This window comes from Staurois parvus, unplaced genomic scaffold (assembly GCF_062004578.1).
Source record: "Staurois parvus isolate SC_StPar_1 unplaced genomic scaffold, SC_StPar_1.0 ptg000313l, whole genome shotgun sequence".
Classification (NCBI taxonomy): domain Eukaryota; kingdom Metazoa; phylum Chordata; class Amphibia; order Anura; family Ranidae; genus Staurois; species Staurois parvus.
The window spans coordinates 163,733-186,262 of NW_028318109.1; the positions used below are offsets into that span (position 1 = coordinate 163,733).

Sequence of the window (22,530 nt, forward strand, 5' to 3'; positions counted from 1 at the left end):
AAAAAATCCTTTGCTTTATGGTGTAAAAGAGTGACCCCCCCCCTCACTCTACCTATTTGGATTGATTTGGTAAATAGTCCCTTACCTATGTATTAACTGACTTACTTTGTGAGAGGGTGTCCAAAAAATGTGATACAATTTTGTCTTTCTGGACCTCTGCTGTCTCTGGTGAGATAAACATTTAATGTCTGTTGAACCCCCTTGGGATGTGCTTTATACCCTTTCGCTTTAGTGCTCTTGTATGAGATTTATGGTTTTGTGCCTTACCTATATTGTATATTATTCTTTTGCAGTATGTGCCTATATGTGCCTATATTGGAAACTCACCAGTTGGGATGTTGGAGTTGTATTTCTGATAGGCTATATTTGTCATGTTTGTATGAAACTGCAAACATTTGCTTTATATTCCTTTGTACTTCTGGCCTGTCAGTATGTACCCTAAACAGTTTTCCTTTTTGTTTTGTTAAAATTAATAAAAGCACCTTTTAAAAAAAAAGAAAGTCTAGAGGAGAATCGTGAATTGCACATCTTGAGATGTGTTTGCATGCTCACATATAGTGGTAGCAATGGGCTATTTAAGGCTGACACTTTTAGGATTCCAGTGCTAACAAAGCTGTACTTTGTGACCTGTAAATTCTGTGTTTTCTGGCCAGGCCTGCTCCCGGACTCTCCTTTGATTCCTCCCAGTCTGCTGTTTTGTTCCAGACTGTTGCTGACCTTGGCTCATTTCTAGATTTTTCTCATCTGCACTTGTTGTTACTGCTAGCCACACAATGACAGCACTCATGAGTTCTAATGCCATCAGTTTCATCATCATCCATCAGCACTTGTGCCACAACTTCATTCCTGTATTCTCTGTCTCACCATTTAAGGGTACTTGGACTGGAGCAGTAAGAGACACCGCCCTCACCATCTTCATTCCCATTAAAGTATTTATGCACTGGAATTGCAAGATATAACAGCTGAAATCTGTCAGGGAAAAAGTGTAAAATAGGACAGCCCAAAAGGGGCAATGTGAATGGATATCTGAAGGAACAAATCATGAATAGACTTTTGTTTAACAAGGCCAGAGAAAGATAAAAAGTAACTCCAATTTGAAGTTCCATGAACTATTAGAAGCAGACTTTGTATGCTTAGAGCTGAGACGTACAGGCCCGAAAGCACCCATGGCCATCAGTAAACCAATAGACCTACCTGCAATCAAACAGATATCTCCATGGGAGGTGACAGTCCTGAAATTGATTGAAGGGATTGCGCAGCTCCAAAGTTATGTTCACTAAAGCACAGCCCAAAATACACTACCAGGGCAACCTATACACTTGGGCCCACCTGAAGAAATCGGATACAACTGGGTGGAGACACAGAGTGAAGATTCAGTGGTTGTCTCCCTAATAGAGCGAATACAGTAACGGTGATGTCCCAGTCCCAGAGAAAGATTGAAGCCATTACCAGAAATGAAGAAATTGTTGAGAGAATGACCCCATGCCATCCTGAGGGATGGTATACTGTACTGCAGAATAATGTTTCCCCATGACTTAACAGTGACCTGGCAGGTTGTACTGTCAAGAGTCTGTGAGTTCTCAATGGCAGAAAGAATCCACTTGGAGGCAGGGAACTGGGGGGTTCACAAAAAATGTACCTACTTCAAGAAACAAGCCAAGTTTCTGGATCTGTTCAAGTTGATTGAACAGGTCTGCCAAAGCTTGAAACATGTCTATTGCACTGTACAGAAGTATTGACCATTGACTGTCTTTTATTTAATTTGCCAGAAGACAGATACCATCATGTTCTAGCTATTTTAGACCGCTATACTAAGTGTTCAGTGGAACTATTAACCCACTACCAAACCGCCAAGACCACATCCTGGATAGTGTGAAAACACTTCTGCATTCTGTATGGATGTCTGCAGAAGATGCAGATCTAATTTTGATTTCTTCCAAAAAATGGTGCAATTTTCTAGGCAACCAGTAATAACACATTGCCTCGAACTACCCACAGCGCAACGGGCATATGAAAGGTCCATTAACACCATGATACAGCTGTTGAGAGGCTTAGCCCTCAAGAAGCAAAGAAAAGAGAACCATTACTTGGCCAAAGTAGCCTGAACATGCAGGGCACTATAGGACAAGCTACTCACCTTATCATGGTATGTATGGTTGTGCTCTTGGGGGGGGACACAGGATTTTGGTCCAAAATCTTCAGAACAGGTGCATATGCCAGCATTTTAGCCATCAGAGGTTCAATTTTGACTGCCTGTCACTATTCCACAATTACCACCCAGACCCTCTGGAAGAGCCATGCATCCTGATAATGTATCACAGCCCACTGGCTGCCCAGATCATGACTATGCTCCAGTTGTGGGACCCTCTGGATATTCATCTACTGACTGAAGAGAGATCACATGAATGCTTTGTGTAGGATGGCTGTGTTTGGTCTGCAAACTTACTAGGGACAACAAGCTCAAGAGGGGTGGAGTGTAACGGAGTGCCACTTTAATCAGATGTAGGCATGGACTCCTTTAACTTTTTTGTTCCCACACTGCTGTTGGTTATCCCAAACCCATGGACTCCTAGACATTCCCAGGGGGTATAAGTTGCTCTCCAATTTGGGTACCAAGTCACAGAAAGAATAATGAACTGGAAAGAATGTGGAAAAGGTCATCTAAATTAATTAAATGTGAAAGGACTAAAATTAAAAGAATTTTATTTTTTACCCTTGAAAAGAAGTAATTATGAATGGATATGATCACCTTGTATTAATACAGAAGTAGTAGTAGTCAGAAGTAGCTCAAAGTAAAGCTTACCTTAAAGTCATCACAAAGGGTTGTTTGAGATTGGTGGAAAGGAAGTTTCCTCTCCACATATTGAATGTGTTCTTTACCAGGAGAGCTATGTGGAATATCCTTCCACACAAACTGGTTCTAATTGACTTCGTATATTGCTTCAAAAAAAGAGATGGATGTATTTTTGGTTACACGGAATGTAAATGGCTGTTAAGATTTGTAAAAAATAATAGTGGACTATTTATTCCATTGAGTTATCTGATTGCTTTTTCCCTTGTCTAAGTACTTTGGACCTAACTTTATAAAGGTTTTTGCTGTTTTCTGCATTATTCATTTTTAAGTCATTTGAATAGGTTCTTTTTTTCAAACTAATTTATTTAGGTAACCAATTCAATTTAGTTAAAATTCACATACTGTATCTATGAGATAATCTTCACCAATTGTATACACATTCATTGTTTGCCTCACTTTTCGAATGTTATTTCTAGATAAAACTGAAACACTTAACTAAGCAATTTTGAAGACTATTGGGAACAGATATACAATACACATTAGATAATTATGAATAAAAATAAAAAGTAGAGAACATTTTACTTTGTTACAGAATAGTGTAGATCCTCCATGCCACAAGTGGTAGGCTCACCACAGGGTTGATTTGTTAAAGGAAAAGTTCACCTTTCGCAACATGTTGCACCCATATTCAGGATGTAACATGTAACGTGTTACTGTAGCACCGGCTCCCACAATTTCCCCCCGCGACAGTGAGCAAAAACCTGATCGTGTGGAGCTCCGCCCACCGGCCTGTGTCATTCATTCACAGAGTTCTGTGAATGGGAAACTGCAACTACCGACAGCCTTTGTGGCTGTCGGCTTGTAGTTCTCAGTGAACTACCACGGCACTGATGAGAGCTCTGGTAGTTTTTTGTTTCTTCCTGTCATTGTGACAGTGATGTCCCAGTCCCAGAGAAAGATTGAAGCTATTACCAGAAATGAAGAAATTGTTGAGAGAATGACCCCATGCCATCCTGAGTGATGGTATACTGTACTGCAGAATAATGTTTCCCCATGACTTAACAGTGACCTGGCAGGTTGTACTGTCAAGAGTCTGTGAGTTCTCAATGGCAGAAAGAATCCACTTGGAGGCAGGGAACTGGGGGGTTCACAAAAAATTTACCTACTTCAAGAAACAAGCCAAGTTTCTGGATCTGTTCAAGTTGATTGAACAGGTCTGCCAAAGCTTGAAACATGTCTATTGCACTGTACAGAAGTATTGACCATTGACTGTCTTTTATTTAATTTGCCAGAAGACAGATACCATCATGTTCTAGCTATTTTAGACTGCTATACTAAGTGTTCAGTGGAACTATTAACCCACTACCAAACCGCCAAGACCACATCCTGGATAGTGTGAAAACACTTCTGCATTCTGTATGGATGTCTGCAGAAGATGCAGATCTAATTTTGATTTCTTCCAAAAATTGGTGCAATTTTCTAGGCATGTGAATGGGAAACTGCAACTACCGACAACCTTTGTGGCTGTCGGCTTGTAGTTCTCAGTGAACTACCACGGCACTGATGAGAGCTCTGGTAGTTTTTTGTTTCTTCCTGTCATTGTGACATTCTTCCTGGCAGTGTACGGGCAGACAGCTTACACTGACAGTCTGTAGGAGTCTTGCATGTCACCCACAATCTGTTGATCATTGGTGCAATGCTTTCCATACTCCTACAAAAAAAAAGTAAATGCACATATTTTTACCTGCACAAAAAGTGTATTTATTATTTTTGTTAAAAACATTAATTTATCCTTTAAATACAGAAAGCTTGTTCTCTTTGATTTACCTATGCCCCTTGGGAAAAAAAGTTGATTTTGACCAATCATTGGCCTGACTTGCAGCAGTTGGAGTAATGTTACACAGGGAAAAAAAAGTTAGTTCAGTTAATTGTATATTTCCTAGTTCTCTTACCTATCTAAATGTCCCAATGTCAGCTACAACTCTATCTTCTCTCCCTTTTCTGTAGGGTCTCCTGAGGCTTCTATTCTATATGTACACTTCCTCCCTTGGTTACTTGGTAACCTTCCCTGGTTTCCAATATTATCTCTATGCTGATGACACCAAAATCTATCTCTCCATTCATCTGCCCCTCATAACAATAGGGTCAGGTAGTAGGCAGAAGAAAGAAGATATTCCTCTTACCAGCAGAGTGCTATCACTGGAAACAGAGAACTACTCATAGTAACAAATAATTCTAGATGCAATATTTAAATAGTAAAATGTTCTACAGCTACAGAAAACAAAACACTTGATACATTTAACTCATTAAACTAATGGTTTGTCCAAAGAGTAATTAAAGCCAAAGGCATACTGTATGTTACCCCAATGCCCCAAGGTTTACTAGTATAATACCCAGATACATGCAAGGGTCTGGTTAATGTATTCCCCTATTTTCAGAGAGCAGGTGCTAAAAGCAGTAAAGCATTAGTATATTAAATATCTAATCATTACTTCAGACTCCAGTTTTTCCTTCACAGGCATTTTTAATTATATTTTATGCTTTGCCATTTTTTACCACAAAGATAATTTTTCAAACTGTGTATAAAATTAATGTTGAGATCATAGCCTGGTTCTTTTACTGCCAGTTAAATGAGATATTTTCTGAGGTTTTTCAGTTCTTTCTTCCAATTTGACTGTCAGTTCTGCTACAGCCTGCATGAAGTCCAACATAAATCATGCAGAACACTTGAAAGACAAGTTAAGGGAACATTAAAAATGCAGTGGCAGATGTTCCAGTACCAATGTGTGAGACTTTTCTTTGTAATTAGAGCTTTGCACTTCATTGGTGTACAAACTTGGCCAACATAAATTATAAGCATACACTACATGCAGAGAGTATGTGTGAGAAAAACCTTCTGAAATGTTCACATATCAAAAGGTGCATATTTAAGCTTTGTGTATATAAGATTTAAGCATTTTATGTCTGGTATAAATGCATATGGTATGAGGCACTGAATACATGTTGTCTGTTTCAAGTAGTTTTCCCTGCTGTAAAATATGGTAATAATTGTAATACATAAAGCACCTAAACATGCAGGAGATCATGCTGCAAAGTTCCAATTTGTACAGCTGACTATAGTCAAAATGACTAGTCACTCTTAGATTTTGTTTCAGAATAAATCTGTTATATCATTTACAATTGTGTAGTGTGAGGGTCTATCCAACAAGACAAAGTTTAAATAAGTGAAGGTAGAATCTCACAGAACATAATGACTGGTAAAATGTGTTGACCTGCCAGATAATATATGTACATAATAAAATCGTATAATTGTGGCTAATATAAATCTGGCTATACACAGTCAGATTTTGATGTGCAGGATCCATAAACCAATTTGCAACTTCACTGTCCCACTACTTTACTTGTACTTCTTGTTGTTTTGAGGATCAAATAAATCAAACCTATTTGTGACCATTAAAATTATCCTTTCAGGTAATGTATGTATCTTTTTTACTATATGAAGATAAAAAAAATGTTTTTATTTTTAATTTCAGGGTCCAAAAGGTGACCAAGGTCCTATGGTATGTATTTTCATCCACTAGATAAAACAAATGCAATATAAAAATATAGGTTTAGGCATTATTTTAAAGACTTGGTGAACTATACCCGTGTACATAAAAATATTATTTTAAAAGATGTAAAGTGTAACACATTGCTTGAGTGGATAAAGAAATCTGTGAGGTTTTCTTTTCCGTTCAGCACATTGGTTGAACAAAAAAAAAAACTCAATGTATGCCCAGCTTTAGTATACACTGCCCAACTTCCTCATGGTCAACGCAGTCTTTTTTGACCAGGCTAGACAATGTAAACTGTAATTTTGAATGCACTGTGACAAGCACTATCATTTGCCTAATTTTGGCGGAAGACACAATGTAGAAGGCCATCTCTACAGTTAAAAATGCACATACAATTTATGTTATTTCTTAAATTTTCATATAAAAGATTGTCCATTACCTGTGGTAGTGCATGTAAAAAAGTTATACTCACACAATGTTAACAATTCTTCAGATAGGTCAGACAAGCTATTAGGTTACAATTCAGATACATAGGCAAATTTGATTTTTTTGTATTTCTTTGAAGACAAAGTAATTCACAATAGGAATGATTATGAAAAGAGAGGGAGTGTTTAGAAGAGTCTTATTTGACATCACAAACCAAGCATTCCAGAAACCCCAAATTTCATGATTTCCCACTTAGGCCTCATTTACACAGGCAACAATTTTACAGCCCCAGTTTAACATGGAGAGACCTCGTTAGAACACATTGCCACAGTTGCAGTGCGGTGTTGCAAAATTTACACAACAGGTTACATGTATCAGGCAGTACTGCAGTTAAATGCAACCCATTCAAGTGAATAAGGCTGTGTCCCCAACCGCAAGCCAAGCGTTTAGCTCACTGTTTCAATGGTGTATTCCCATTCAAAATACATATTCAGCTACAAAACAGGTATTCGGAAGGCAGCAGTATTATATTCTGACTACCTTGCAGCCATTGCTCTACCACCACTCATGTACTTTCAACACTTGCGTATAATCCCAGATACCCAAATTTAGGCAAGATGAGGAATTGCCAGCCTTGGCCAGCTAATTGGATATTCTTCAGATAGGTCAGACAAGCTATTAGGTTACAATTTATCCTGAATACAAATATGCAATATGAGGTTCATATTGCTGCACTCCAGGCAATCCAAACCACTCTCTTTCCTATACGCATTGCTTATGAGCTTCCACATCTCCAAGCAGAATACCCTTTGCCACAAATTAAAGTCTGACATCCAAAATCTTCAGGAGGAAGACTGAGAAGATGATAAAGAACAGTACACTACCTTAAAGTGGTTGTAAAGGCTCAAAGTTTTTTACCTTCATTCCTACTATGAACCTTCTGAGGGAAGCAGGCCCCCCTTTCCCCATCCCCCACAAATACAAACACAAAAACAGAGCACCCTCTGGATCCAGTGAGGTGCACGAGAGCCTCAGCTCTCCAGGGACTCTCCCTCCTCATTGACTAAGACAGCAGTGGGAGCGATTGGCTCCCAGTGCTATCATTCACAGCCAGTGAGCCAATGAAGTGGGGGTGAGCTACATCTCTGTGTGGGAGTGGCCACACAGAGCAATGGCTTGGGAGCAAACCTGCTTGGGTACCCCCATAGCGAGCTGCTTGCTGTGGGGGCACTAGGCAGGAGGGAGGGAGGGAGGGGACCCAAGAAGAGGAGGATCAGAGATGCTGTGTGCAAAACCACCGCACAGGTCAGGTGAGTATAACAAGTTTTTTATTTTTTAAAAAAGCCTTTCATTTCACTTCAATGCTCCCAGCTGGGGATAGGTTTATCCAATTGAAAATTAATAAACCCACCAATAATTGGATAAAATTAACCAAGAAATTTCATTCAGTTTTAACAAATGTAAGTTCGAGATTGGGTCTTTCCTACTTATAGTTTGGAGCTGTCTACTTATTCAAACCTATTGACATCAGGTTGTAACTAAGCTTAAAGAGGAACTTTATCCACAACAACTTGACAAAAAATTATGTTCTTTAGCAAGGAACATACATTAATAATTATTCTACCAAAGTTAATGTGTGCTGTAAATTACCTCAAGCATTGCTTTTGCATCTTATTGACTGAGGCTGCCATTTTGCTGAAGCCCAGAGACCCTGAGCAGCAGTAAATTTCTAGGCTGTCAGCAGATTGTCCTCTAGTGTCCTTAATTTTCAGCACAGTGCCAAGAATAGAGAACAACTGAGGCTCTGTAGAGCAGGATGAGACCATGTATTGCTGGATTTTAAAAGATACAGGCACATATTTTTATTGTTTTACATAGCTATACCTGCAAAAGGGGCCAGCATGATGTGATCTTTCAGGACTTAATTTTCAAACTAAATTTCCACTGATGTTCTATGGAGTGGACTTACTAAAGGCAAATATACTTTGCACTTTGCAAGTGCAGATACGTAGTTACATAGTTAGTCTGGCTGAAAAAAAAAGACAAAAGTCCATCCAGTTCAACCATTAAAAAAAAAAAAGTTATAATCCTATACCCAGAGTTGATCCAGAGGAAGGCAGCAAAACCCAGCAGTTGCACTCATTTTCCCCAGAGTTAATGTATTGAAGTTTCACTTGGTAAAGAATACCCAATCAGGTCCAAGGAAAATTAAAAAAAACAGTGTTTTTGCTTGCACATTACTGGATTATGGAAATCAGCAGAGCTTCACCACATGTATTAAGCTCTGGGAAAAATTTGTGTAACCTCACCTGAAAAGTGCACAGACTATTTGCTTTTAATAAATCCACCCCTATGACTCTCACTGGGATTGGACCATCTTATTTTTCTTCTGGGTATCCATGTTGATCCGGTTGTAACCAAACCTTGTCATATTTTGATTTTCATAGCTGCATTTTATGCCAGACAGGAAATGTTCTATCCTGTAGGGACTGGTATGTGACAATGCTACTATTAAAAAGACAATACCACGATAATAATACTCCTATATGAGCAGAAGCAGAGGGTGCACTGCAAAATTTAATAAAGTCTGAACTGTTGGCTTGACTACTACAACAATTGTAGCACTTGAAATCACCCTCCCTTTTTCAATGCTGGCACAACAACCACTCTGCACTTGTACCATCCCTTTTTTATCCCCCCCCCCACACACACACACACACTACTTTATTGTATTTGTATTCTGAGCACAGTGGGAGACCTGGAAGCTAGCAGTAATCACTGTAACAGCGGTGTCTGCTACAATGATTTCTAGCTTTCATTGGGATCCCATGGGCATGGCAAATGCACAATTACATTGGTCCAAGCTGGACCATTTTAACTATTGACAGATTGTCACATGTAAACTTCAGCTTTAAATGTTTCTTAATTATTTGTAATATATGAGAATTGATACATACATACATAGTTAGTCTGGTTAAAAAAAGACAATCTGGTTTAACCAACAAAAAGGAAAGAAAGAAAAAATTATACAATCCTATATACACAATCCTATACCCACAGTTGATCCACAGGAAGGCAAAAAAAAAACCCCCAGCAAAGCTGGTGGAAAAAATGTGTTCCTGATCCCCCAAGAGCCAATTGGATATTCCCTGGATCAACTTTACCTATAAATGTTAGTATCCAGTTATATTGTGCACATTTGTTCCCAAATTACCTTTATTACAGGCAAAGCTAATGTCAGTGTATGATAAAAAAAATAACTTCTACTATGCCTGATAAAAATTATTTAGTAAAGAAGAAAACACATTTCTGAATGGTAGTTGTTTGTACACAAGCACTGGATACATTACACTATCTGATCAAGTGTAAATCATATCCAGCATGTTTCAGAATACCAACCTGGAGGCACATGGTGTTCCTGCAAATTAAAATGAAAAATCTAAGCAACTGAGCACACAGGCAAACAAAGCAAAATAATTAAAAGAACACTTACAGTTTGATGTTCTGTTATTTCAGTCTTACAGCCAGTGGTAAGTTTATTTTCAGAGCAAGTGTGTCTTTTTCAGTTTAGGCTCTTGCAGTACATTTTATACCTACATAAAAAAGATACATGAAGGCTTTTTGTGTGCAAACATTAAAAGGAAGAGATTGCAATATGGTGCCATGCATCATAAAGGTATCTCTTCTACTATACATAACACAAATGTCATAGTTCTTTATTTACAGCACATGCAAGTAAATTACCTAGTTAGCATAGAGTTAGTTTGTGTATGCAGTGCCTATCGTTAGCATGGATAATAGCCAAAAAATACAGATTCCATCAGAACTTAAATCTTGTATGGATTTTTTTTTACCATTCTTCAGTTGTTTAGTTAGTTAGTGCAGTCTAACAACTACATATTAAGATTAGGACCACTTGAAAAACCCATGTGAAAGTAAAGATTTGTTTCTGATCTCCTGTTTAAAACTGACTTCCAGTAACAGAATTGCTCTTGGCTGAATACCTTTAACATAAACATTCTTTTTGGGAAAGAGTACTGGCTGCTGGAGGGTTCAAGAATACAGTCTATACTGTCTTCTAAGTCTTTGCAGGGCCAGATGTAGCTGGTCTTATATGGGGTGCAGTTAAAAATGTCAGGGGGTCAGAGGATAAGAGGTCTGCAGGGCAACATGCAGAAACAGGAATCAGTAGCGAAATGTACTGGGGGTCAGCAGGGCATAGGACAGGATTAGCAGCGCAAAGGGCAGGGACCAGCAGTTGTAGGGCAGTGTACAGGAGGTCAACAGGGCAGAGGATGGTGGGTCAGCAGAGCGGAGGACAGGGGTCAGTATGGTAATGTATTGCAGGAGTCAGCAGTTTGTAGGCCAGTGTACAGGGGGTCAGCAGGGCAGAGGACAGTTAGTCAGAAGGGGAGTGAACAGGGAGTCAGCAGTGCACAAGACATATAATATTTTTTTAAAGTCGACCTTAGCCTCTAAACAGTGTAAACAATATGTAAACATTGACAATACTAACAATACTCATAACCAGTAATCTGACTGGCTTCACAATTAAAAAGTAAAAGCATGATGACAAAATGTAAGCAGGATCGGGATTATGAAAGACATGGGGCACCCTGGGAATGAACAGCAAAATACATTCTGTGGCTGGCCAGTGGGAGGGTCTTAAGGGGGGATTGAACAGAATCTGTGCCTGCTGTATACAATGCACACCTATACCACAGTACTCTTACCCACAAAATAATAAATACTATGCCAGAACCAAACGTCTCAAAGACACAAACCTCAGGACAAAGGAACAGATTTTAATTAAATGTTTCCATTTCATATGTTTTTATGAACACAAAACTTATATTTTTTTCTTTGGGGACCATACATGGATCAAAATGAATCTGCTTCATAAGGGACCGTTTAAATTCCGATCCATGTATGGGCAGGCTGGTTTACAGAAGTCAATGTACAGATCGACTTCTGTACAATCAGCCTCTAGGAAAATTTCTGCACAATCAGCACCACCGACTAAAGCTGGCAGCACTGGTCAGTGTATTGAGAACAAAGAATGTCCAATCGGATTTACTCCAAACAATGAATGAATGGGGTAATGAATAAGCACTGTCTTTAGCGTGAAACAAACGTGTTTACCTGCCAGTCCCCCACTGTATTTATACTGTTTGTATTGGTTTTATCTTGGTTCAATAAAGTGGACTGTTTGGAGTGCAGCCGATCCGATGTCCTTTGTTCTTATCTATGCAGCACACGAGCTGGGCTAGAGGGGGAGAGAAGGAGGGAGATGGAGGGGGGAGAGAAGGTGGGATATGGAGGGGGCAGAGAAAGGAGGGAGATGGAGGGGGGAGAGAAGGGGGGTGAGAAGGGAGGGAGATGGAGGGGGGAGAGAGGGTGGGAGATGGAGGGGGGAGAGAAGGAGGGAGCTAGAGGGGGAGAGAGAAGGGAGGGAGATGGAGGGGGCAAAAAAAGGAGGGAGATGGAGGAGGGAGAGAAGTGGGGCGATGGAGGGGGGAGAGAAGGGGGTCAATGGAGGGGAGGAGAAGGATGGAGATGGAGGGGGCAATGGAGGGAGGAAACAAGAAGGAAAATGGAGGGGGGAGAGAATGGAAGGAGATGGAGGGGGGAGAGAAAGAGGGAGATGGAGGGTGGAGAAAAGGAGTGAGACAGAGGGTGGAGAGAAGGAGGGAGATAGAGGGGGAGAGAAGGAGGGGGATGGAGAAAGTTCAGTTGTAGTGCAGAGCTCAGCTCTCTCACCCAGGTTGGTCTCTGCAGGCTCAGGCAGAAAAATCAAACTTGCAGCCCTGATCTAGTTGTCAGCTGCAGTACTTGAAATGTCCCACCTACACATCTTCTCAGGCTTAGCACTGGCTAGGAATTGGAGTGTGGGTGGGGCAAACAGGAAGAGAGGGGTGGGAGGAGGCAGTGTACATCAATCACCTCTCTCTCCTGTCCATGTAGGGAAGGGGAGGGGGTGTGTGCTTTCTGAGCTATGTGAGCCACTGCAGACAGCTTCTCTTGGATAATGCTTGCCGGGGTGGGGGGGTGCAGCTGAAATTTGGGGGGGGGGGTGTAGCTCACCCCAGCACCCCCCCTAGATCAGGCCATGAGTTTGTGTAATTCTCAGAACTTGATGAACAGAAATGCTAATTTTGTGCCAGGCAAATTGGCTTCCTTCATTTTTTTTTATCTGACAAATGCAATGGTTACAACTGATGATTTTGTGCTTTTGCTTCCATATTAGATTTAACATTGGATAACTAAAGGTAACAAGATATATTCGAAAGGAATGATAGTTCCACAATGGGTCATATTTGCAGGGTATGTGGCTAAAATCATGCCACCACGTAACCTCCTTTTTCAGATGTCATATTTAGTTCTCCAACATCTAAAATAAATTGGCTGTTAAAGAGAGCACACACCTCCTTGATTTTATTATAACATTATCATAATTATATATTTATTGCAACTGAATGTTCTTCTCTTTGCACTTGCAAGGAGGAGGGCTGTAAACTATATTTAACTTTATTATATTTCCATGCAAAAATAAACAGGAAAAAAAGCCCTTAACAGTTGCTTTGCTTAGCAAGAGATAAAAATGAATTCACGCTTCATAGCCTTTTCTATATTTCCTGTCTGGATGTACGTGTGTTCACATCATAATTCAAACAACTTTGATCCCCTCTTATCCCACGCTTTGGGTAATGTAGTATTTTAACACTGCATTATTACTGTGTTTTATTATACCTATTTGTCCAGAAGAAAAGTGAATCCATTGTACGTTTTGTACCTTTTTATTGGGCCAATGTGAAAATTATTCATAGGTGTTGTTGCACAGCACCATAAATTTAATATCTTCAGATGCAATATCAGAAAATAGGACTTTTACAGCAATTATAGTTTGCTTCAGATAACCTTTGCAGAAATTTTTATTGTGAAATAAACATGTAGGAGGATAATTAAAACTGTCGCTCAGGCAGCTCTAACAATACTGTAGAAAAGGTGAACTTTGCAGGCTTAAATTACTTTCTGTGACAAAGAAAGTGACAGATTTACTGTGTTTTTGTATCTTTTAAATGTAAAATTATCTGTGTCTGTTTGGACTAATGCAATGTAGGTTACACTGTAAAGTTCTTTGTTCTAGGGAGAAGCTGGCCCTATGGGGTTGCCAGGCCTTGAAGGTCTCCCAGGAGAAAAGGTATGGAAGAATAATTTCCTTCTTTAAATCTTTATTGTTTATTGTCTTCAGTAGGTGTTGTGTTCTGTGGAAGTGAAGGTTTTTGGATGGCTTTTGTAAGATATTTTCAGCCACTCTATCCAGTGCTATGGCTGCAATAAACAGGACATGCAAACCATAATAGGGAGGGTTTGATGTATCTTGTAAAGAAATTTAGCTGGTGGTTTCATAACCACTTAAATAAAAGTAAATAGTGCAAAAGATTATGAAATTTTCATTCCACTTAAATAAAAGTAAATAGTGCAAAAGACTATAGAATCAATGTCGGTACAACAGTAACAGCAGTCACAAGCACTCTACAGCCTCTAGCATGCCCTGTCTACTTGAAGAGATTTATTCCTTGAAACAGTGAATCATTCAACTGAAAAGGAATTTGAGGGACTCAAACTTGCAATCAGCTTTAGGGCCTAAATTCTGCTGTCAATCGTGTTGGTCAGTGACAATAAACCATGGTGTCACTCCAGGTCAGTCCACATTTGCCCATCACAGACAGGTGCTTGCACAGCTCATCACTGGCAATGGCTGTTACATGATAGATGAATAGCAGCACACCAACATATTCCAACATGGTTTCTTTATTGATCCATAAATCAATTACACAGAAGATGAGCAGGGGCTTCTAACAGGTTTCACAAATACAGGCGCTGAGTCAAGAAACTATGTGCAAGATACATGTTAGAAATCTTTGCTCATCTCCTGTGTAACAGATTTCATGGATCAAAAAAAGAAGCCACTTTGGAATATGTCGGTTTGCTGCTATTCATCTTTCCTGTAACAGTAGGATGATCAGTAAAACCAACTTGCAAGTGACACTTGCATGTAATATTCCCTGGTTTAAAGTGATTCAATTTTTTTTTTTAATAATAAATATTTCACACTTATCTGCTCTGTGCAATGGTTTTGCACACAGCAGCCCCGATCCTCCTTTTCTGGGGTCTCCCACTGTCACTCCTGGCTCCTCTCCCCCTTTGAGCAAACAACTTGCTATGGGGGAACTTGTGTAAGCTCACTGGCTTTGATTGGCAGCAACCGGAGCCAATGGATCCAGCTGCTGCCTGGATCTCCAGTGGGGAAAGTGAGAAAGCCAGGAAAATCACTACTTTCAAAAAAAGTACTGAATTGAGATCACAAGCTGCTTGCTATGGGAGCACTCATGTAGACTCACCTCCAAGGCATGCTGTGTGTGTACATTGACACAGCATGGCTTGGTCCTGCCCCCCGCTCTCTCCTCACTGGCTGTGATTGGCAGCAGCAGAAGCCAATGGCCCCCACTGCTGTCTCAAACTCCAGTTGAGAGAGAGAGCCAAGAGAGCTGCTGCTCTTGGGAACAGTACCAGATCAAAATCAGGCTCAGGTAACTATAAGGGGAGATGATGAACACAGAAGGTTTTTTAATCTTAATGCAAAGAAAGCAATAGCATAAAAAAAAAAAACATTTTATCTCTAGAACCACTTTAAACAGTGTATAGCCAAGTTTTTTTAGTTTCAGATATTGTAGGAAGGATTACATCGGCAAGTTTTTATCTCTGTCTTTGTCCCTGCTAAGTAAAATCACCCTCATTGCTTGCCCTGGTAAGTTTTACGGTGATAGCAAATTCAAAATATTACAGCTGTCACCAGAACAAGCTAAGGTGAAAAATGTTTCATTGGGATATTTGTTCCAGAGACAACTATCTGACAGAAATTGCCATTATTTTCTAAAAAAAAATCTTATTTCTTGTGCTCCTGGGACAAAAAAGTGAAAGTGAAATCTCCTGAAAGGGACACAAAAAGCAAAAACCTACAGGTGGTTTTAACCTTTCTATACAAAACAAAAAAAAATATTGTGGCTGTACATACACTAAATGTTGTGCATTTAAAGGATCTGGTGTTGAAAATCTAGGCCTGATTTTAGTTTTGAGGTTGTCTTTCTGATTGAACTAAAAAGAAATTAGCAAATGAGCATGTAATTTACATATTTGCATAATCACATTACAGCCTCATATGGCCCACATGTCCAAATAAGCCACAAACCTTGATTACTTTGATGCAAACAGATGGGTAGGTGCAAATGTACATGAGAGAAAATTCAGCATTATGTATATGTGCACACAAATAGAAAAGTTGTGAAAAGATTAAAATATATTTTTGTAACTATAAGCCTTGCAAAAATCTTGTAACATATAAATAGATTTTCATTTTAATCTCTCAAACAGATTGAGATAGATAGATAGATAGATAGATAGATAGATAGATAGATAGATTCATATGTGTATGTTTTGTTGCAGACACTAGTAAATGAGTATTTACAAAATAATTTAACAAGCTGACGTTAGAAACTGATTGGCTACCATGCATAGCTGCACCAGATTTTGCATTCTCCAGTTTTTTTTAATCAACCACACAGTGTACTAATAGAAGTAAACCCAAGAACAGAACAGTTGGAGAATCTATTACATTCTTTTAGCTATTTATTGAGATTCTGCCAATACATCCTGCACCAAAACAGGCACACTGCTATATGGTAAGTTTTAAGGAGCGGAGGTAGTGATCATGAAGCCAGGAAAAGCAGGCAGTAGGACATAATGGTGGTGGTGAGTAATGGTGTAAGCAGCTCAGGAGGCAGTGGGAACTCATACTGGAGAAGTGGCATGAGGAGTGGAGGAGGTGGGGAGATAGTGGAGCCTAACAGTGGAAGAGATGTTGGAGGCAGCAGGACCTTATGGCCAAGGGCAGCCATTCATAATCAGGGTTCTTTCAGAGGTTTCCGGGGATGCCTTGAGGTGTGACTGATTGACCTGATGATGCCAGCCAATGCTACTTGGAAAAAGACAGAAGCATGACCCAAATATATTTTTAGGTGTTTTTAAGGATTGCATTATTCCTACTGACCACAAATGTAAGAGGCCATTCACCTCTTCTGAATTGGTTTTAGAAAGGGTTCCACTGACTCCTGAAAATTATTTTAGGGGTTCCACTGTGGTAAAAAGGTTGAGAAATGCTGGACAAGGGAGATGGGGAAGCAGTTGAGCCTAATTTTGGAGGAGGGGCAGGAGACAGTAGGGCCTGAAGGTAGTGGATTATCAGGAAGAAAAAGGGCCCAATAGTGAGGGATGAGAAGGAAATAGTAGGACCTAAAAATGGAAAGGGGTCTAAAGACACCAGAAACTGATAATGTAGGATGGGATATGAGGCAGCAGGATGTACAGTAGTCTGATCTCTGGCAGAGTTGTCCATACATGTGTATCAAATATGATTGATCTACTCTACTGACATGGTGCTGAATTTCAATATATTATAGTTACATTTAAAATAGTAACAATATGACAAAAAATTACAAAAGATGCATCCATAGAGAAAATACATTTAACCACATGTATCATCAGGCTGAATATTGATAAGGTATGAATTATTTCCTGGCATTGCTACCTTTGCACAGGCAACTTATTGACAATTATTATTATCTCAAGAGGCCAAATCTGTCTGATATATTCAGATGATTTAGCACAAATGCCATTGATACTTTGTAATATGTAGTATAGTATTAATCAAGCATCAGTATACATATTATGACCGTATGATCTTAATTAAATGTAATTTTCATTGTGTTGTATTTTTGCCCAAATGCATGCTAGATATTAGATATTGGTTCACTAGATATTGAGTCAATTTAATAACATAAAGTTATTATTTTACTATGTGCACTAACCTTGAGCTAAAAAAGAAACGGTGATGAAATGAGACTTAAAATGTTTCCTAGAGTCTTCCCCGAAGACATATATTATGACCTGAGGGTTCCTAAAAGCTATAAACCTAGAATGTGATGACTAAATATATTATCCTTTAGCTTACACTATGCAAGGAGCTTGGAGTATGCACAATGCAGAAAGAACTTGGCATTGTGAATTGATTCAACACTGCATAACTTCCCGTGAGGTTCACTTATCCTCATGCAATAATGTTTACATATTTCCAGAACAAAGACATAATGGAGGATTCTGACTAGCAAGATTAGAAGTGTCAGCTGGATTAGCTAATGAATTATATTCTTGACTAAGCATTGACAAAATGTATATGACAAACTGCTGCTCTTTCAGCCATAAATATATCATTTGTCTCTCTTGTTTCATAAATAAAGCATGGTCTGGATTGCTAAACAGGATTGTGTGCATTTTTTGTGTCCTAGGGAGATCGGGGACAAATTGGTCCACCAGGAATTGCTGGGATACCGGTGAGTAGATTTGGCATTTAAAATGAAATAGTGAACAATACTGAAAATGCATATAGAATTCACATATTACAATTCCTATCTTGAAGTCATGTAATAAGTCAAATAAATTCTAAAAATGCAAAGTTAATTTGTATGTGATTCTAAATACATTATAGTGAATTGTATTTCTGAGCTTTTACGATATATTTTTTCTTGAATAAGATAAACAAGCTTTTTCAATAAGGCAAGGGACAGAATGCACAGCTCTATATCCCATAAGAACCATCTCATCAGAATTCATCTTTCAGATCCATAAGCTGAATGGCTATTAATGGGTAATACACTGTGCACTTCAGTTTTTCTCTTTGCACTGCCTTACTGAATAAACTTGAAACAAAATCAAAGGAATGTTGAGCACAATTTGGTTAATACAGTTGTGTAATAGTCTTGTGTTTTTATAGTTCTAGGGCGTATACTAGCTTTAATCTACAAATATTTTCAAATTACATAAAAGCTGTGTGTGCCAAATTGAGTAGGATAAATCTTCAAGGGGTGGGCATTATATCTACTGACAGCTTCACTTTCTTTATTCCACAAAACAATTAGAGCAGCTTTTTTTACAACTAACATTTTATCTCAAAGTAAAAAACAAGAAATGTTTTTCCCCATACCTGTAGAAAAGTATATATTATCAAATGGTGAAAAGCTAGGGCCTCATTCAGATGAGATTCCAAAGCCATTGCAAAGAAGGAGTGAGAGAATTGCATGTGACTTAAAAACACCAGTAGGCATGCCTATTATAAATTTATATTTTGTGAAGTGTTTAAACAATATGTACTTTAAAAAAAGAAAAGTAACCCTGTGGAGAATTGTAGATTCATGATAGAAATACCAGTACATCTAATAAAGTAGCATTATCATAAATTCTGTTTAGCTGCAAATAGTTTAAACTCTTAGCAGTTTTAATAGTAAAGCAGGAGTTTTTTTATCGTGGAATGTCAACTGAAGCACAATGTACTCATATAAAGACAAAGCTGGCTATGGAATAGGTATGGCACACAGAAAGCTTTCTGAATTTTGAATAGATCATTGAATCTATCCATCCTGAAGAGTCATTTCTTAGGCTTTGTCTGGGCTTTTACTGTAGTTTACCCAGTGACAGTAATGCGCATAAAGCACGTTTTGAAGATTTTGTGGAGAAGACTCTTAGGTTCTTTGCTTTTGATGAGCTTTGAAGAGTCAATTGTTGGTCATCTAACAATCCATTCTGTTTACTGAGGATGTTGACAACTGCTACTTGAAAGGATACGTTACATGTTTCTACTCATTATGTAGTCTTTTTGTACATAGAAGCAAAACTATGGTAAATTTACAGTTTGAGACATTCAAGACAATAAAAGGGATCTAGCCTTTGATGGCAGAGATCTAAATACATTTGATTTTGACATTTTTTTTACCCATATAAACATAATCAACATAATGTCTTAGATATATTGTGAAGGCTATCACACTTGCACTCTGTGGGGTTTATTTACTAAGATGAATAGGCAGTTCACTTTGCAGTGAAATTTTTACTTTCCAAAGGGAATTTTCCCCTAACTTAGTGACTGTGATGAAAATTCAGTTTGTCAACCAATTTGCCTTTAGTAAATCAACCCCTGTATGTCTGCAGTACTAGGCAATGGTATAGAAAATTCTACTTGGTATATCGGTAGCATATTAATTTCCACCTGATACTGTAGTGTTGTGCAAAAATTACCAGCAGTAACAGAACATTGTGTATTTTTTCCTGTAGCCATAAATGGTACTTACATTTTAAATAGAACATGCTTTATTGTGCATACATGCTTGATTGTGTAAATAATATATGAATGTAAATCATTTGTTTAAAAGGTGTCTTTACCTATCTAATGATTTTTTCTTTCAAGCTAAACTGTACAGACTGTCATACAATAGTTGCAAACTTCATGCTATTTAAGTTAAAATCAAAAATAAATACATTTGAACGTGCTTCAGATAAACACATATCTTGTCCTAAGGCTAAGTCATGAATAAATAAGTAGGAAGAGTATGTGGCATTTATCTGCAGTCAATATTCTATGTTTAGGTTCTATTCAAGTCATGCACAAATACCATATTTATTCTGTGTATTTACAACTGTTAGGGACATAATTATATACTTCCTCTTGTTGTTATAGACATTTTGCAGGTTTATGATCTGTGACAAAAATGCTTGCAGCACAAGTAAACTCATTGCACCAAAAGTATTTAGTAACACATCTAGAGCATCCCCTTAATCCATAAGTGTATAGTTTTATTTACCTGATCTTCAGTAATTAAAACATTAACAAATATACAGGAGTCTAAGTGTTTCAATCTACATGTCTGTTTATGTCTAAAGCAGCCATTCTCAACCAGGGTTCGACTAGAGGTTGCTGGGGGTTCTTGGCAATGAGCAATTTCTGCCTCCCAGAAATGTAACCACTGAAACCAATGATTGTGCTGGCTACCTGTAAAGGGTTGATTGCTCTAGCTTACCACAAATGTAAAAAGCATTCTTCTTAGTGGGCATCAGGGAAACATACCAACAATAGATATTGTAATTATTAACAGAGGTTCCCTAAGACTAGAAAATTATTTCAAGGGTTCCTCCATGTTAAAAATGTTGAGAAAGGCTGGTCTAAACTAACAGAGATCTTTCAAAGATGCATCAAGTGGTTGTTAGAATAATGGTCCCTCCCATAAGATTACTTACATGTAAAACCATTTTTGTTCACCACTGATTTTCCCTATCAAAAAGTAAAGAACATTATTTGCCACCAACAAGAAAAACAATAGATCTGTTTTCTAAAATGTAAAACTCTTTTCTGTTGGTCATATAACTCTAGTTATATGACCAATAAAATGTCATTATTTTACAATATTAACACAGGCCAACACACATTTTGCCATATCCCACTCTTCACTTAGGTCACTCATCAAAAATCAGAATATTGTGATGCAGTGTTTTATTTAATATCCTTGTAGCATGAAAGAAAAACAGAAAAAAGTAGCCATAACCTCTACGGTGCTTAATCTGCAAAAATGAAACATAATGAGTGGCAATATACACACACCTTCTATATGATCAAAACTATAATACACTTAGTAACTTACACTTTAGAAACCAATGTTTCTGATATAAAATTACATTTGGAAGTATGTAAACACTCTAAATTTGATAACTTGTATGCAAAAACCTAATCTGGGTAACAGGAGAACAAGTTGATCAGCAAGATCTTTTCAAAAAATGACTAAAAATATAAATCAATTCCATCATATCTACCTAGAGCTGACGCAGCGTAGCCAATTAAATTTTCTGAATCAGTACCCCAAAAAACCCCAAGAACAAGTCTAAAAAGCAAGACACCGAGAAAAAAGTTTTTTTGGGCTGTGAATTGTAGCAGAATGAATAACATAATAATTGCCTCAGCATACAAGCTTTTTATGGCCAGAAGAGTTTTAGAGGTGAACTTCACCCCTTGAAGCATGTGTTGCATAGAACATTTTACTTACACAGATGGATGCTGTTTTATACAAGATGTAAGGCTATTACTTTTACCAATTTCACAAAATGGGATAAATATGTTTGATCTCTCTTGAGGCCCCAAATTACTACTGGAATGAAGGTATGGTTTAAATATATGACATGGACTACACAGAAGACAAGCATTAAAAAATGATAAAAGTCTTCATGTTCTAAAATAGGTTACCATTGCCCTGTACAGAGTATTGACAGTAGTGTTTGATGTCTGTTTGGGAGTTGAGCAAATTCAGCACTTAAAAAAAAATATCAGGCATGGACTGAACAAATCTACACCCACAACAAATTCTCTGAACAAGAAGTTCTAATGTATAATTTAGGTATTATTTACATTTTCATATTTTAGCCTTTTCCAAGCCACCACTGCTTACTTATTGTAAAAGCCTTGCTACTCTGCGTTTAAGGTAAATGTCACATACACGTCATTTTATTTGTAGTATAACAAGATGTTTAATTTAGTTTTGCTAATTGAGGCTAATGCATAAAGAATCTGGTAAGCAATGTGATGTATGTTATATAGGATAACACAGTTTGATTAAGACATCTTTCTTCATTTAAACAGGGGAGGAATGGAGCTCCAGGTCCACTAGGAATTCCAGGTGAACCGGTAAGTATGCATATTAAATCTGCTTTGCTACACAATATTCTAGAGAATTGAGATGGCAGGCATTTCAAAGCTCTAAGAACTGTCATTGCTGATCTCAATTTGGTAGCTGTGCTTCCCCTAGGTACAAAGTATAGGTG

General features: G+C 38.1%; 1 protein-coding gene across 1 annotated transcript in view; it reads left to right on the forward strand.

The window, feature by feature from the left end:
- The window catches only part of LOC149457567 (uncharacterized), a gene marked incomplete at its 5' end in the record, with an annotated part of 278,900 nt that overhangs the window by 116,571 nt on the left and 139,799 nt on the right, over positions 1–22,530 (forward strand). The window contains 4 exons of the mRNA XM_089683530.1: positions 6,328–6,354; positions 13,922–13,975; positions 18,180–18,224; positions 22,349–22,393. Coding sequence (XP_089539656.1) covers positions 6,328–6,354; positions 13,922–13,975; positions 18,180–18,224; positions 22,349–22,393 — 171 coding nt within the window. The remainder of the gene's footprint in view (positions 1–6,327; positions 6,355–13,921; positions 13,976–18,179; positions 18,225–22,348; positions 22,394–22,530) is intronic.